This window comes from Poecilia formosa, unplaced genomic scaffold, assembly GCF_000485575.1.
Source record: "Poecilia formosa unplaced genomic scaffold, Poecilia_formosa-5.1.2 Scaffold2362, whole genome shotgun sequence".
NCBI classification, from domain to species: Eukaryota; Metazoa; Chordata; class Actinopteri; order Cyprinodontiformes; family Poeciliidae; genus Poecilia; species Poecilia formosa.
In genome coordinates, this window is record NW_006802301.1 from 1 (window position 1) to 10983 (window position 10983).

A 10983-nucleotide genomic window follows, 5' to 3' on the forward strand; every position below is an offset into this window, starting at 1 on the left:
CTTTAAGTCAAGGCTAAAAACCTACCTGATCATAGCTGCCTTTGATTAGAAGTAAGTGGAGCATTGATCAAAAATGTTGATGTGTACTTGCTAGTAATGTAATGTTATTTGTTTCTTAATGTGTGACTGTACGATGCTTTTAGGATGTAAGGCACTTTGAACCGCCTTGTTGCTGAAATGGGCCATACAAATAACCTCAACTTGACTTTACGTACTTCCTAAGTGCAACGGCGAGGACTACTGGTGTCAGATTTTGCTGTACCGTTCACATGTACCTTTTCCACAAGTGCCATCCGGTCCAAGTGTGTTTTTGTTTTTTTTTTGTTAATTGGAAACAAATCGCCAACTTCTCTGGCTGCAGAGGTTTGTGGGAAGGTGCGCAGCATGTGTGCCGTTGTTTGTGCAGGCAGGAAGAAACAACATCCTGCAGAACATCAAAATAGTTACATCATAACAAGATAAGCATGTTTTATTAGCAGCACCCCTGCCTCCGTCGTCATGCGCTCAGTGATTACTCCGGCAAAGAATGCATCCGCGAGGAGAAGTTCAAAGCCGGAGAGCCATGAGAAAGAGACACGCGTAAAGTTTACGGGTTTTCGGCTCCTTTCATCTCGATGCGCACGAGACGCAACCGCGGCTTTTGACGGAGCGGCGCTCACGGCTCGACCCTTCTGGTACGGCGGGGTTGGGGGGACTGTTTGCTGCTGAAATGCTCAACATACCGTGCAGGGAAAACAAACACGCGCGCACGGGAGAAGCTGTTGCTTGTTGCCTAGAAAAACTCAGGGTTCAAGCAACCTGGAGTATATTTTACGACGAAGGAGCAACCTTTAAACAACCTCTCCTGACCTTAAGCGAGAGCAGATGATTTGTAGCGGGAGGCGAGGTGCACCTGTTTTTGCCGCAGACTCGTAAAACACATGTTTTTCCGAGAGTTCTGTTTGGGTCCGCTAATGATGTACTGCTCTCCTGACAGGAAGTGGCCGAGCCACTGCAGGATCTAAAGGAGGGGATGGAGCAGCTGGTGAAGAACAAAACTCTCAGATACATCCTCTCTACGCTGCTGTCCATTGGAAATTTCCTCAATGGCGTCAACGTGAGTCATCCGTCGACAAAATATGTTTTTAAAGAGCATATGCTGTATTAATTTGATTTTATTTTTTACATTTATTTTTTACCTGCTGTGAACGTAGCCAAAAAAAAAAAAATGTGTGACCAGACTACTTCAACATCATTTGTAACGTCATTTATTTGGCTCAGACACTGAGAAAAAGAGCAAGTCACTGATGCAAGTGATTAGCATGGGTAAACTCATAGCAGGAAAGTATAATAGCTATCAATGTGGTTTGTGCCTGGAGATACCAAGACATGTTTTGTACTGACAGAAGACGCAGAGTTAAAAACCACAGCTAAACAACGCGTTGACTTACCAGAGAGACGCCCAAATCTTTCATCACACCACAGGAAAAATGTTTAAAAAACAGAGTGACTGCTTTGGGGGGTTAAATAGAAATCCATTATCTTTACTGTCTTGAATCTTATACACTTCTGGATAGACGATCTTTATTAAAATAAGAGTAAGCGCTCACATTATACCAGTTTTGTATGCTTGATAAACAGCCATCCATGCATTCAACATAATTCCTATTCAGAAAAGCTTTCTTTGCAAGAAATACTTGTCACGAAGGTAATTCTGTTTCCGAAAAGCAGAGCTTCAAATCTGTGTTTTTTTTTGTCAGTAATGTATTGCTTTCATTTTTACCCATGAGCTTTGACAAAAAAAAATAATGAAAATGCCATTTCTTCCAGGGTTATCAGGTTTTTCAGCCAGTTATTTGTTATTTCCCCACTAATGTTTTCAGGCCAAAGGCTTTGAGCTGACATACTTGGAAAAGGTCCCAGAGGTAAAAGACACGGTCCACAAGCAGTCCCTGCTGCACCACGCCTGCTCCGTCGTGGTGGAAAACTTCCCAGAGAGCACCGACCTCTACTCCGAGATCGGAGCCATCACACGTTCCGCAAAGGTGCGCTTCAGAAAACTGACTAGCAAACTGTTTTACATCACAGGAATTACAGGTTCTGGGAATTAAGAAAATAAGTTGAATAAACCAGAGTGTTCCCAAAGTTCAGTCATGTTTGGCGTCCTCGTTGGGCCTGTAAGTAAAGATCCTGCTCGTCCTCTGGCGTCCATCAGGTGGACTTCGACCAGCTGCAGGAGAACTTGTGTCAGATGGAACGCCGCTGCAAGGCGTCGTGGGACCACCTCAAGGTGATCGCCAAGCACGAGATGAAGCCCCAGCTGAAGCAGAAGATGTCTGACTTCCTCAAAGACTGCGCTGAAAGAATCATCATCCTCAAGATCGTTCACCGCAGGCTAATCAACAGGTAGCCCCGCATGCCGAGTTTACACTGCAGTGATGGCCACCCACGAAGGTCTGGTCTGTTCAGTAAAGTAAGCTGGAGACAGATGCAGACCGCACTTCTCAGATTTTGATCTAAAAAAAAATTCTGAACAAATTTGTACTGTGATAGTATTTGTTGTTTTCTTTAAATTATTTTGTTATCGATTAATCTATAGTGTTTTTTTGACGATTAATCGGCTAATTGGATAAAAATGGCACATCCTACAGATTTTTCATTTTCATTGTTTTGTATAGGGAGTAGGGTTCTTTTCAGTTTTTTGAGTCTGAACACTCCAGTAAACAAGTAATCGATTACCAAAATAATTAACAATTATTTCAATAATTGATTATTCACGACTATTCACAATTAAACACTAGTTTAAATAGGACTTTTTGAGTCTAAATACTCCAGTTAAGGATTAATCAATGGTGATTACTTCAACATTTGATTTAGCTCTAGCTGGTTTAAATAGGAGACTCGTTGTATTTTTCACCTCTGCCTGTTGTAAACTGTTGCCGGGGGTTACGGTCACCTTTCCCCGCTCAGGTTCCACTCCTTCCTGTTGTACCTTGGCCATCCAGCCTACAGCGTGAGGGAGATCAGCGTCAACCGCTTCAGCAAAATCCTCAGCGAGTTCGCTCTGGAGTACAGAACCACCAGGGACCGCGTGCTGCAGCAGAAGCAGAAACGAGCCGACCACCGGGAGCGCAACAAAACCCGGGGCAAGATGATCATGGACATGAGCGCACCTGTGAGCGCCTCACACACACGGACATCCGCAAACACTCCCAGCTCTTTTTTTTTTCTTCTTCTTCTGCTCCCTTTTGAGTTCTGATTTTCACTTTTCTCCCTGCTTCTCTCTGATCTTAAATCCTCCTTCCTCCTGTAGTCTGATGATGAAGAGGAGCGCGAGGTATTGAGACGTGTGCCTGCCCGTGTGCATGCTTGTGTGACATTAACACCCTAACCTTTTCCTCAATCAGTTTTTAAACTCTTTACCTAACATCTGAGTGAAATTTAACTGGTTTCCTTCATGATTTAAATTAGGAAAATACCGATTTCACAAGCAGCCAATTTCTGAACTCTGATCCGGTTCTGAACTTCTGTTCACTGCAGTGCGGTCGCAACGGTTCAAGCTGCAGCAACAATGGCGCCCCCAGTGGGCAGGACAGCGACCAGCCCCAGGGTCTGGGCCACACTGAGGATGCTGCAGAGCACGAGCACATGAAGGCTGTGCTGAGAACAACCCTGACAGGCGGCGACAAAGAGGCCGTCGGAGTGCCGGGACTCAGGACCAGGACCAGATCTCGGCCGGGAAGAGGAGGTGAGTTAATGCTGGAGGTCCGATATAGACACGGTGCAACACCCAAAATCCCGCCCAGAAAAGCTGCTCACCAACGACGGCTACCTCTGTTTTAGCTGTCAAGTTGTCAACATAATGCTCTAAATCAGTGCTTCTCAATTATTTTCTGTTACGCCCCCCACTCCCCACCGTGACTATCCGTCTCTGCATATCAGCTCCTCTGCTATGGTGTGGGGCTTTTTGCATTGCGCAATTTGGTACGCCACCTTATATGATGCTAACCGCGCTCGATGGTTTACTGAAGTACCCTTCACAAAGCGGGATGACTGTTGGCGATATTCAGCACGTTTTCACTGAAAAAACTCTAGCGGCTTATCGGCGTTTAAGTGACGCGCTAATTTATTTGGCTTCATGCTGTCCGCTGCGAGCATTTTTAGACACAGCAAACACACCGGTCTTTCCTCTTCTCCAACTGTAGTGACAGTGAAGCCAAGCGCTAAATACGCTTCGTCGTATTTCCTCGTCTTAGCTTTCGGGTGACTTTCTTTTGTCTCATTATCTTTGTCTCTCTCCGCTTTTCTTTTCATCCCTGTTAAAAACTTTTTCATGTTGGGGGTTGTTATGTTGAATAACGGAGGCTATAGACAGAACGCAGTCGGAGCTTTTTGTTGACTCAACACTGCTAACCAAGGCAAACCTGTTGCCTTGTAAGTCGTAAAATGTTGCACTGTTGCAAACGTGACAGAAGTAACAATGACAGCGCCACTGCCGCCTACTGTAGTGGATGCGCAATTACACTTTATACTAGTACGGCCCAAAAATAAAAGCCTGTTCCCCAGGGTCACACGCGCCCCCCCAGGTATCGCACCACTATTTGAGAACCACTGCTCTAAATCATAACTATATGCCATATATTGAAGAAAAGGGACTATTTGCTATTAATACTACAACAATTAGAAAACAAGGTCCAAGGGACTTTCACAGGTCAGCAAAAGAAAATTAATAATAAAAAAAAAATTGCCAAGGAGAGGGAAGTAGGTAAGTTATGCTAGCTTGACTTTGATAACTTTAACATGCAGATGTGCTGCAGAATTGAGTCAACCCACATACTAACTCTCTGTATCAGTAGAGCAGGTGTTTAAATTAGCTAATCAATCAACACTGGCGTTCAGGCAATCACTTTTCAATAATCGCAAAATAAACATCAAGCCTGACGAAATAGCCTTGAATGTTCTGCTCTCTGTGTGGGAAATGTTTGCGTGTTTTTGGTTGTTGAATTCTGATACACTTTGGACGTAATCTCCGCCCCATCGGATTGTGGAGAGGTTGTCGGTTGCTATGGCAACGGGTCTGAATGTAGCGTCGCGTCGACGCAGAGAGTGAGGCAAAAGAAGAATACGAGTGGTTCTGAGTTATTCTTCACCGGTTTTTTTGCGTTATTTTTGCTTACTTTGTGCGAATGCTTGAATTTTCAGAATGCAAACAATAACATCCAGCATGTCCACAAGATTAGATGGTTTTTCAGTGGCGTGCACAAACGTTTTGGGGAAACAGTTTGAGATTTCACACAAGCCACACACTACACTATTTAAAAAAAGATTTCAGAAGGGTACTCTTTGTTCAGAGGAAAAAAAGGCTACGTGTCTTAGCACCACCTAGTGGCTAACTGTGCCCTGTCCCTGCACTTTTCTGTGCACGCAGTTAAACTTTTGCCATCTGTTGGTGCAGGTCGCACCATGCAGCCGTGGACAGCAGCCGTGGAGGACACGCAAGCCTGTGGAGACGACGCTGCAGATGAGATCATGGAGCGCATAGTGCGCTCGGCCACGCAGGGCCCGGGAACCAGAACGCAGCCCAGAGAGAGGAGGAGGTCCAGAGCCAACCGCAAATCACGTACGACCCAAAGAGCTCCGCTCACTTCCTGTCTGGCTAAAAACCTTTGGGTATAAATCAGACTGTAAAAGCAGAGATGCACCAATCAGACGTTTTGTAGTCAATCTTGTAAAACGTGGACGTCCCAGTACCAATTTTAGTCGATTTTTCTATACAAGCAATAATTAATATATTATTAATAGTTTACTTTATAATACAATGTAAAATTTCTATATTGTACATTCAGAAATAAGTTAAAAGTAGAATTTCAAAGAAAAAGTTAAATTTTCAAAGAGATCTGTATTACAATTAAAACTCACCTAAAAAAAAATTACAACACTTCTTTTTTGTTTTTTCAGCATTCTTTCAAGTATTGCGGAACGTCATGTGATACAATCTAAAAAGCTGTGTCCAATTTAATGTTTGTGAGAGGGGAAAAAAAACCCTGTGATTGTCATGTGAGGCGCAGGGATCAGAGCAAAATGCACGCAGGAAAGTGAAAGACAAACAGTTGGAGATGAACAGGCAACATGAAGGAGAACTACTGACAGATGTAGTAATCAAGGAAATGGGATACAGCTGGGAGGAATTAGCAGAGAGAGAAAGGAGATCAGTGAATCTTGACACAAGGGGGCAGACATGGCACGGGTAAAATAATGGTAGCTTAGAGAAAATGACTAATGGAGATCTAGAAGGAAATAAGCAGAGAGAAAACAAGCTTAAACCCTACAAGAACAGAAATATATAACAGGACAGCGCCTAAATAATTCCTAAGATTTACTAAAATCTAAGGAAATACATAATGAGGTACAATATTAAGCGTACAACCAAATCTAAGGGATGATCTACACCGTTCTTATTTGCTTGTCATAACCATTTATGGCTTTTATCCGACTTCATTTCAAATACCTTACTGATAGTAAATATTGTAAGCTTTAATGAAAGGGGGGGGTAAGTTCAAAGGCTGCAGTTTTGACTTCTCCTCCAGTAGCTGATTGCTGGTGCAATGACAAAGCAAAAAACGAGGGCTGACTATGAACTCAAATCCCATCCTGAAATAGAACCGACTGCAGCTCACTATGATTGTTCAGGTCGAAACCAGAAAAGCTCTTCATTTCCATCTAATTGCAAAATAGCATTTAGAGTTTTTCAGACTTCTGTTGAATGTCTTCCGGTGTGCATTAATACATATTAAGTTATATTTGGTGGTTGAAGTATTAAAATAGGCAGCTGTAAGCACTTTGGAAGAGGTTTCAAGTATTTGTGTATTATTGCTATCTGAAAGTGGCTCTGGTCCCAAACCCCTGCAAATGGGGATCCACTGTGTAACACCAGACCAACAGAAAGTATCTTTTTAAAACAGAAATGTTGTGTTGCTGCCTACACAATCATGAGGAAGGATGTTGACTGAAGTGCTAATGAGAACAAGCCAGAAAAGGTTATTGAGTGAGTCCTCTTAGTTCAGTTACAGCGTCTTGTTACTGAACGAAGAGTAACAAGTAAAAATTGTGAACATTGCAACAGGATCCACAATTGTAACATCAGTTGCTAGCTAGCTAGATGTTTGCTACTAGCTAACATCTAGCAAGCTGACAACTAACAGGTGTTAGCTGTTAGAACAACCTCCTAGCAGCTAGCAGGCCATGCTGCTACTAGCATGACCTGTTAGCGCTTAACATAACGTGATTTAAAGATTTAGAAAAAAAATTGAGTTTTGAGTTTCCAACCAAAGTAAGTTGAAAGTCGTTTGATTCTGGTCGCGATATGATTCTTCAACGCATTCCTTCATAAACGTCATCGTATGGGAATTCTATATATGGTGTTGTGATATTTTTTTTTTCTTTTTGCAGTGAGGCGGACTCTTAAAAACGGCCTTACACCAGAAGAAGCTCTCGCTTTGGGGTTGACCGATTCTCCGGACACATAAACATGCTGACCTCCCCTCACCTTAACCCCTGACCCCAGCCCCAACCTGTCCCCACTGCTGTGGAAACGCTCCAGCGTGAGACGCCCATGTCAGCCTTTAGAGTTTCAGCCCACCAGCCACAAGCCTCTTCAGGTTTTGCACCAGCTGCTGCTAATGTTTCTGAGTGAAGACGCTGCCAACCGGGATGGTGTGTTTTGTTCTCGTTTTGTATTTTAAGCACAGAAGCAGAAAACGGAGGTGAAGAAAGACGTGTTCTCTTGAAGACTATAGCTTAAAAATCTCTTTCAGTCACACGCAGGTACTATAAAGAATTCAACGTCTTGGATCTTTCCAAAGTTCTTTTAAAGAAATCCAAAGGGATCTTTTCTGATTCATTGAAGCTGTGAATTTTTTTTTTTTTTTTTTTTTTTTTTTTGCTGTAAAGCAGTTGATAGGAATTTTAATTAGTTTTTTTTTAAACCAGAATCCAGGTGATCTCCCTAAAAAAAAAAAAATGAAGAAAGTATTGTACATATGAAATAGGAATATGAAAGGTTTTCAGGCTGATGAGTGCCTTTCTTTTTAAAAAGGGACAATGCTGTACCTTCGCAATCACCATCCAAGCTACGGTGGCTCAGAGGTGTCACATTTACAGTATTTATTTCGCAAAGCTCTGACGTCTTGCACCTTAACTGATATGTATCCTCTCTTATGCTGAAACGAGCGACTGAAACGGAGGAGGGTTTTAATCTCAGAGGAACTTCTTTTTTTTTTGTAAAATGTAAAAACGCTACGATGATGAAACTTGTAGCGGACACGCAGAGCACTCTGCATTAAATGTGTAAAATGCCCTCATCAGGTAAAACATCCTGTAGTTCGACAGTGTGCGCGCTTAGTGAGGTGGTGTCGTATTTAGTTTTTTTCTTTTGTCGTATTTTGTTTTTTCTTTTGTCGTTTTTTTTTTGTTTTGTTTTTTTGTAGAAACTTGTATTATAGTCTGTGAGAAAGGTGGAGTTTCTGTGGATTGTAATTGTAAAGAAAACCCATGACAAAATGCGTCCGTCCCAGAAATCTTTTTTTGTTGTTGTTGGAGTGAGGAAGTGTTGGAACTTTCCGTTTTGATTTCTGTGCTTGCGTTGTACTCAGTCTGGACTTGAACAGAGGACACGGAGCGCGGCCTGGTTCGGACACGGAGGAGCGCCGACAGACACTTTCACTTGAAATGCCGTGTTAAACACATTCTGCAATAAAAAGCAAATGAATGTTCACCTTCTTTTTCTCGTTCTCGTCTTTCACCTGAGTTAGACTTTAACTAATGGGTGGGCCTTTGAGCGCCCAACTTTCAGATAAATTAGAGAGTGGGAGTTGCTCGGTCGCTCTTCACCACGTTTCCCAGACAGAGCGGTGAGGTTCCTGTCTAACTATGGCGCAGTCCATGTATCTGCTGTGGGGGTCCGGATCCCCTCCATGCTGGCGTCTCATGATCACCCTGGAGGAGAAGAAACTACAGGGATACAAGCAAAAACTGCTGTCTTTTGAGAAAGAGGAGCATAAATCTAAAGAGGTTTTGGAAATCAACCCCAGAGGACAAGTAGGTGCACACCTAAATACTGCTTGAAAGTTGTTTTTTTTTTTTTCATGATTTAAGTTGGTGCCATGGAGAATTTAGTTTGAAGATGGACTGTTAAATTTCTGCAAGGAAGGGGGCTTCATTGGGGGGTCAAAGTCTACAGTTGTAAAGTTTCCTCTGGTAACTGATTGCAGGTACAATGACAAAGCAGAATACAAGAGCATGACTTTGAACTTATGTCTTATTCTAAAATAGAACTGATTGCAGCGTGTTGCGATTGTTCCAGTTCACAAAAAGCTGTTTATTTTCACCTGAACATGGTTTCTCTTTAGACTTTTCCTGCAGTGATGTTTAAGTACCTTTAATAATAAATTAGAATGGAGTTACAAATGAAGATTTGTGATGTTTCTGTTCATTTTCTTGATTGTGACTGACTGCTGATGAGAAGTCAAATTCTCCAGAAACAAATCAATATAACCAAAAGCAGTGTTTTGCTTAAAATAATAATAATTAAAATAGTTGTCCTTTTTAATTGACAGTCCAGTCATTGTCATTTTTCACAAATAGGATCAGCTATAAAAGCTCCCTTGGTAAAGAAGTATATGAATGGGAAGTTGAGTGGAAGAAAATAGTGAGGATTGCAGCTGGAGCTGCTGCATCTACACACAACTGTTCCAACCCAATTGGCTTTAGATCAGAAAAACCAGAAACAATGTCAGCAGTGCTGATCCTGTTTGTTTTGTTTTGTTTTGTTATTTTGGTTTTTGTTTCTTAGTTTTTTCACAAGGGAAACAAATGTTTATTTTAATCTTTTTTTATAGCTGCTATAACGTACCAAGGTGATGCAAAAACAATTGCAAGCCACTGATTCTGACGGGAAGCATCGCAGGTCGGTTAACTCCTTTACAGTCAGTTTTATAAACCATTATTTTCTCCCCCTGTAAGAAGCAGTGGAAGTGAAAACTTCCCACAGAAACTTGTGAAATTCCGACCTTTTAACACAACTTAAAAACTAGAAGGTGTTGAAACAGCCATGGTGGTCTCACAGCTGATGGTAAACCTTTCCTGTCCGTCACCTGAGACAGGCTGGCTGCTGTTAGAAGCTGAGATGTGGCGGAAAATGCTCAACAGGAAGCAATAAGGCAAAAATTGCTACTAATAACGGCTCCTTATGTGATTTTACAATTAAATGACAGTGTGAACATTATGAATGAAATAATCTGAAAATTAGAATTATATGTTGCTACAAAGAACATCCAAATGTACTGTATTTTTGGTGTATTACAACTTTCTACTAACTAGATGCTAAGTTTACAAGAACAGATCTACACCACATGTGTTGTACATTTTATTTTTGTCTTTAAGAAAGACATATTACTACTTATCTGCCTGGTATATTTCAAGTAAGACCTCCCCAAGTTTAAAAACTGACAAATGAACCTTAAGGCCCTTTTAATACAAAGGTTTCACCTCAAATTCCAATATGGCCGACATGCTTAACATAAAGATATCTCCTGTACTACAACGCATATTTTCATTTGTCTGTAATTAAATCTTCAACAAACATGAACAGATATACAATTTCTACAACTTAACATGTTCCTCTAATGTTAATGCATGTGATGTGGAGACATGCATTGTTATTAGCTTGTTATTGGTATTTAACCAGTTCAGTTAACTGGGTCATGGTTTATTTAGGTCCGATATGGTTCTGCTCTGAGCACTGTCGAACAGTCCAAGTCTGACCGGAGACACTTTTATCATTTTACATCCCAAGTCCTTTAGCACAGCGCTTAGCAAAGTGGTTATAAATGTGTGTTTAATCAAATAGCAGTGCCACACGATGAACTGTCATTGTGTTGTCAACATCTTCCTACCAGCTTCCTACCTTCAAACATGGAGACAACATAATCAATGAGTCTACTGGAG

General features: G+C 41.7%; 1 protein-coding gene across 2 annotated transcripts; it reads left to right on the top strand.

Moving 5' to 3' along the window:
- The first annotated feature begins 956 nt into the window (after window positions 1-956).
- LOC103133199 (FH1/FH2 domain-containing protein 3-like) lies at window positions 957-8408 on the top strand. 2 transcript variants are annotated; one of them, XM_007544973.2, is made up of 8 exons: window positions 957-1096; window positions 1863-2024; window positions 2195-2385; window positions 2950-3154; window positions 3293-3316; window positions 3520-3727; window positions 5435-5599; window positions 7429-8408. In XM_007544973.2, exons 1-8 carry the CDS (start codon window positions 1013-1015, stop codon window positions 7503-7505), a joined length of 1116 nt encoding a protein of 371 aa, XP_007545035.2. In that variant the 5' UTR covers window positions 957-1012; the 3' UTR covers window positions 7506-8408. The 2 variants fall into 2 exon arrangements, with proteins under 2 accessions (XP_007545035.2, XP_016523268.1); XM_016667782.1 differs by lacking the exon at window positions 3293-3316 and having other exon boundaries at window positions 958-1096.
- The last annotated feature ends 2575 nt before the right edge of the window (window positions 8409-10983 follow it).

Bases quoted from the DNA above. Each gene is read 5' to 3' on its own strand.
- LOC103133199 (XM_007544973.2), top strand. From the start codon at position 1,013: ATGGAGCAGCTGGTGAAGAACAAAACTCTCAGATACATCCTCTCTACG. The intron at 2,025-2,194 runs GTGCGCTTCAGA...GGCGTCCATCAG, and splicing joins CCATCACACGTTCCGCAAAG to GTGGACTTCGACCAGCTGCA. The intron at 3,155-3,292 runs GTGAGCGCCTCA...TTCCTCCTGTAG, and splicing joins TCATGGACATGAGCGCACCT to TCTGATGATGAAGAGGAGCG.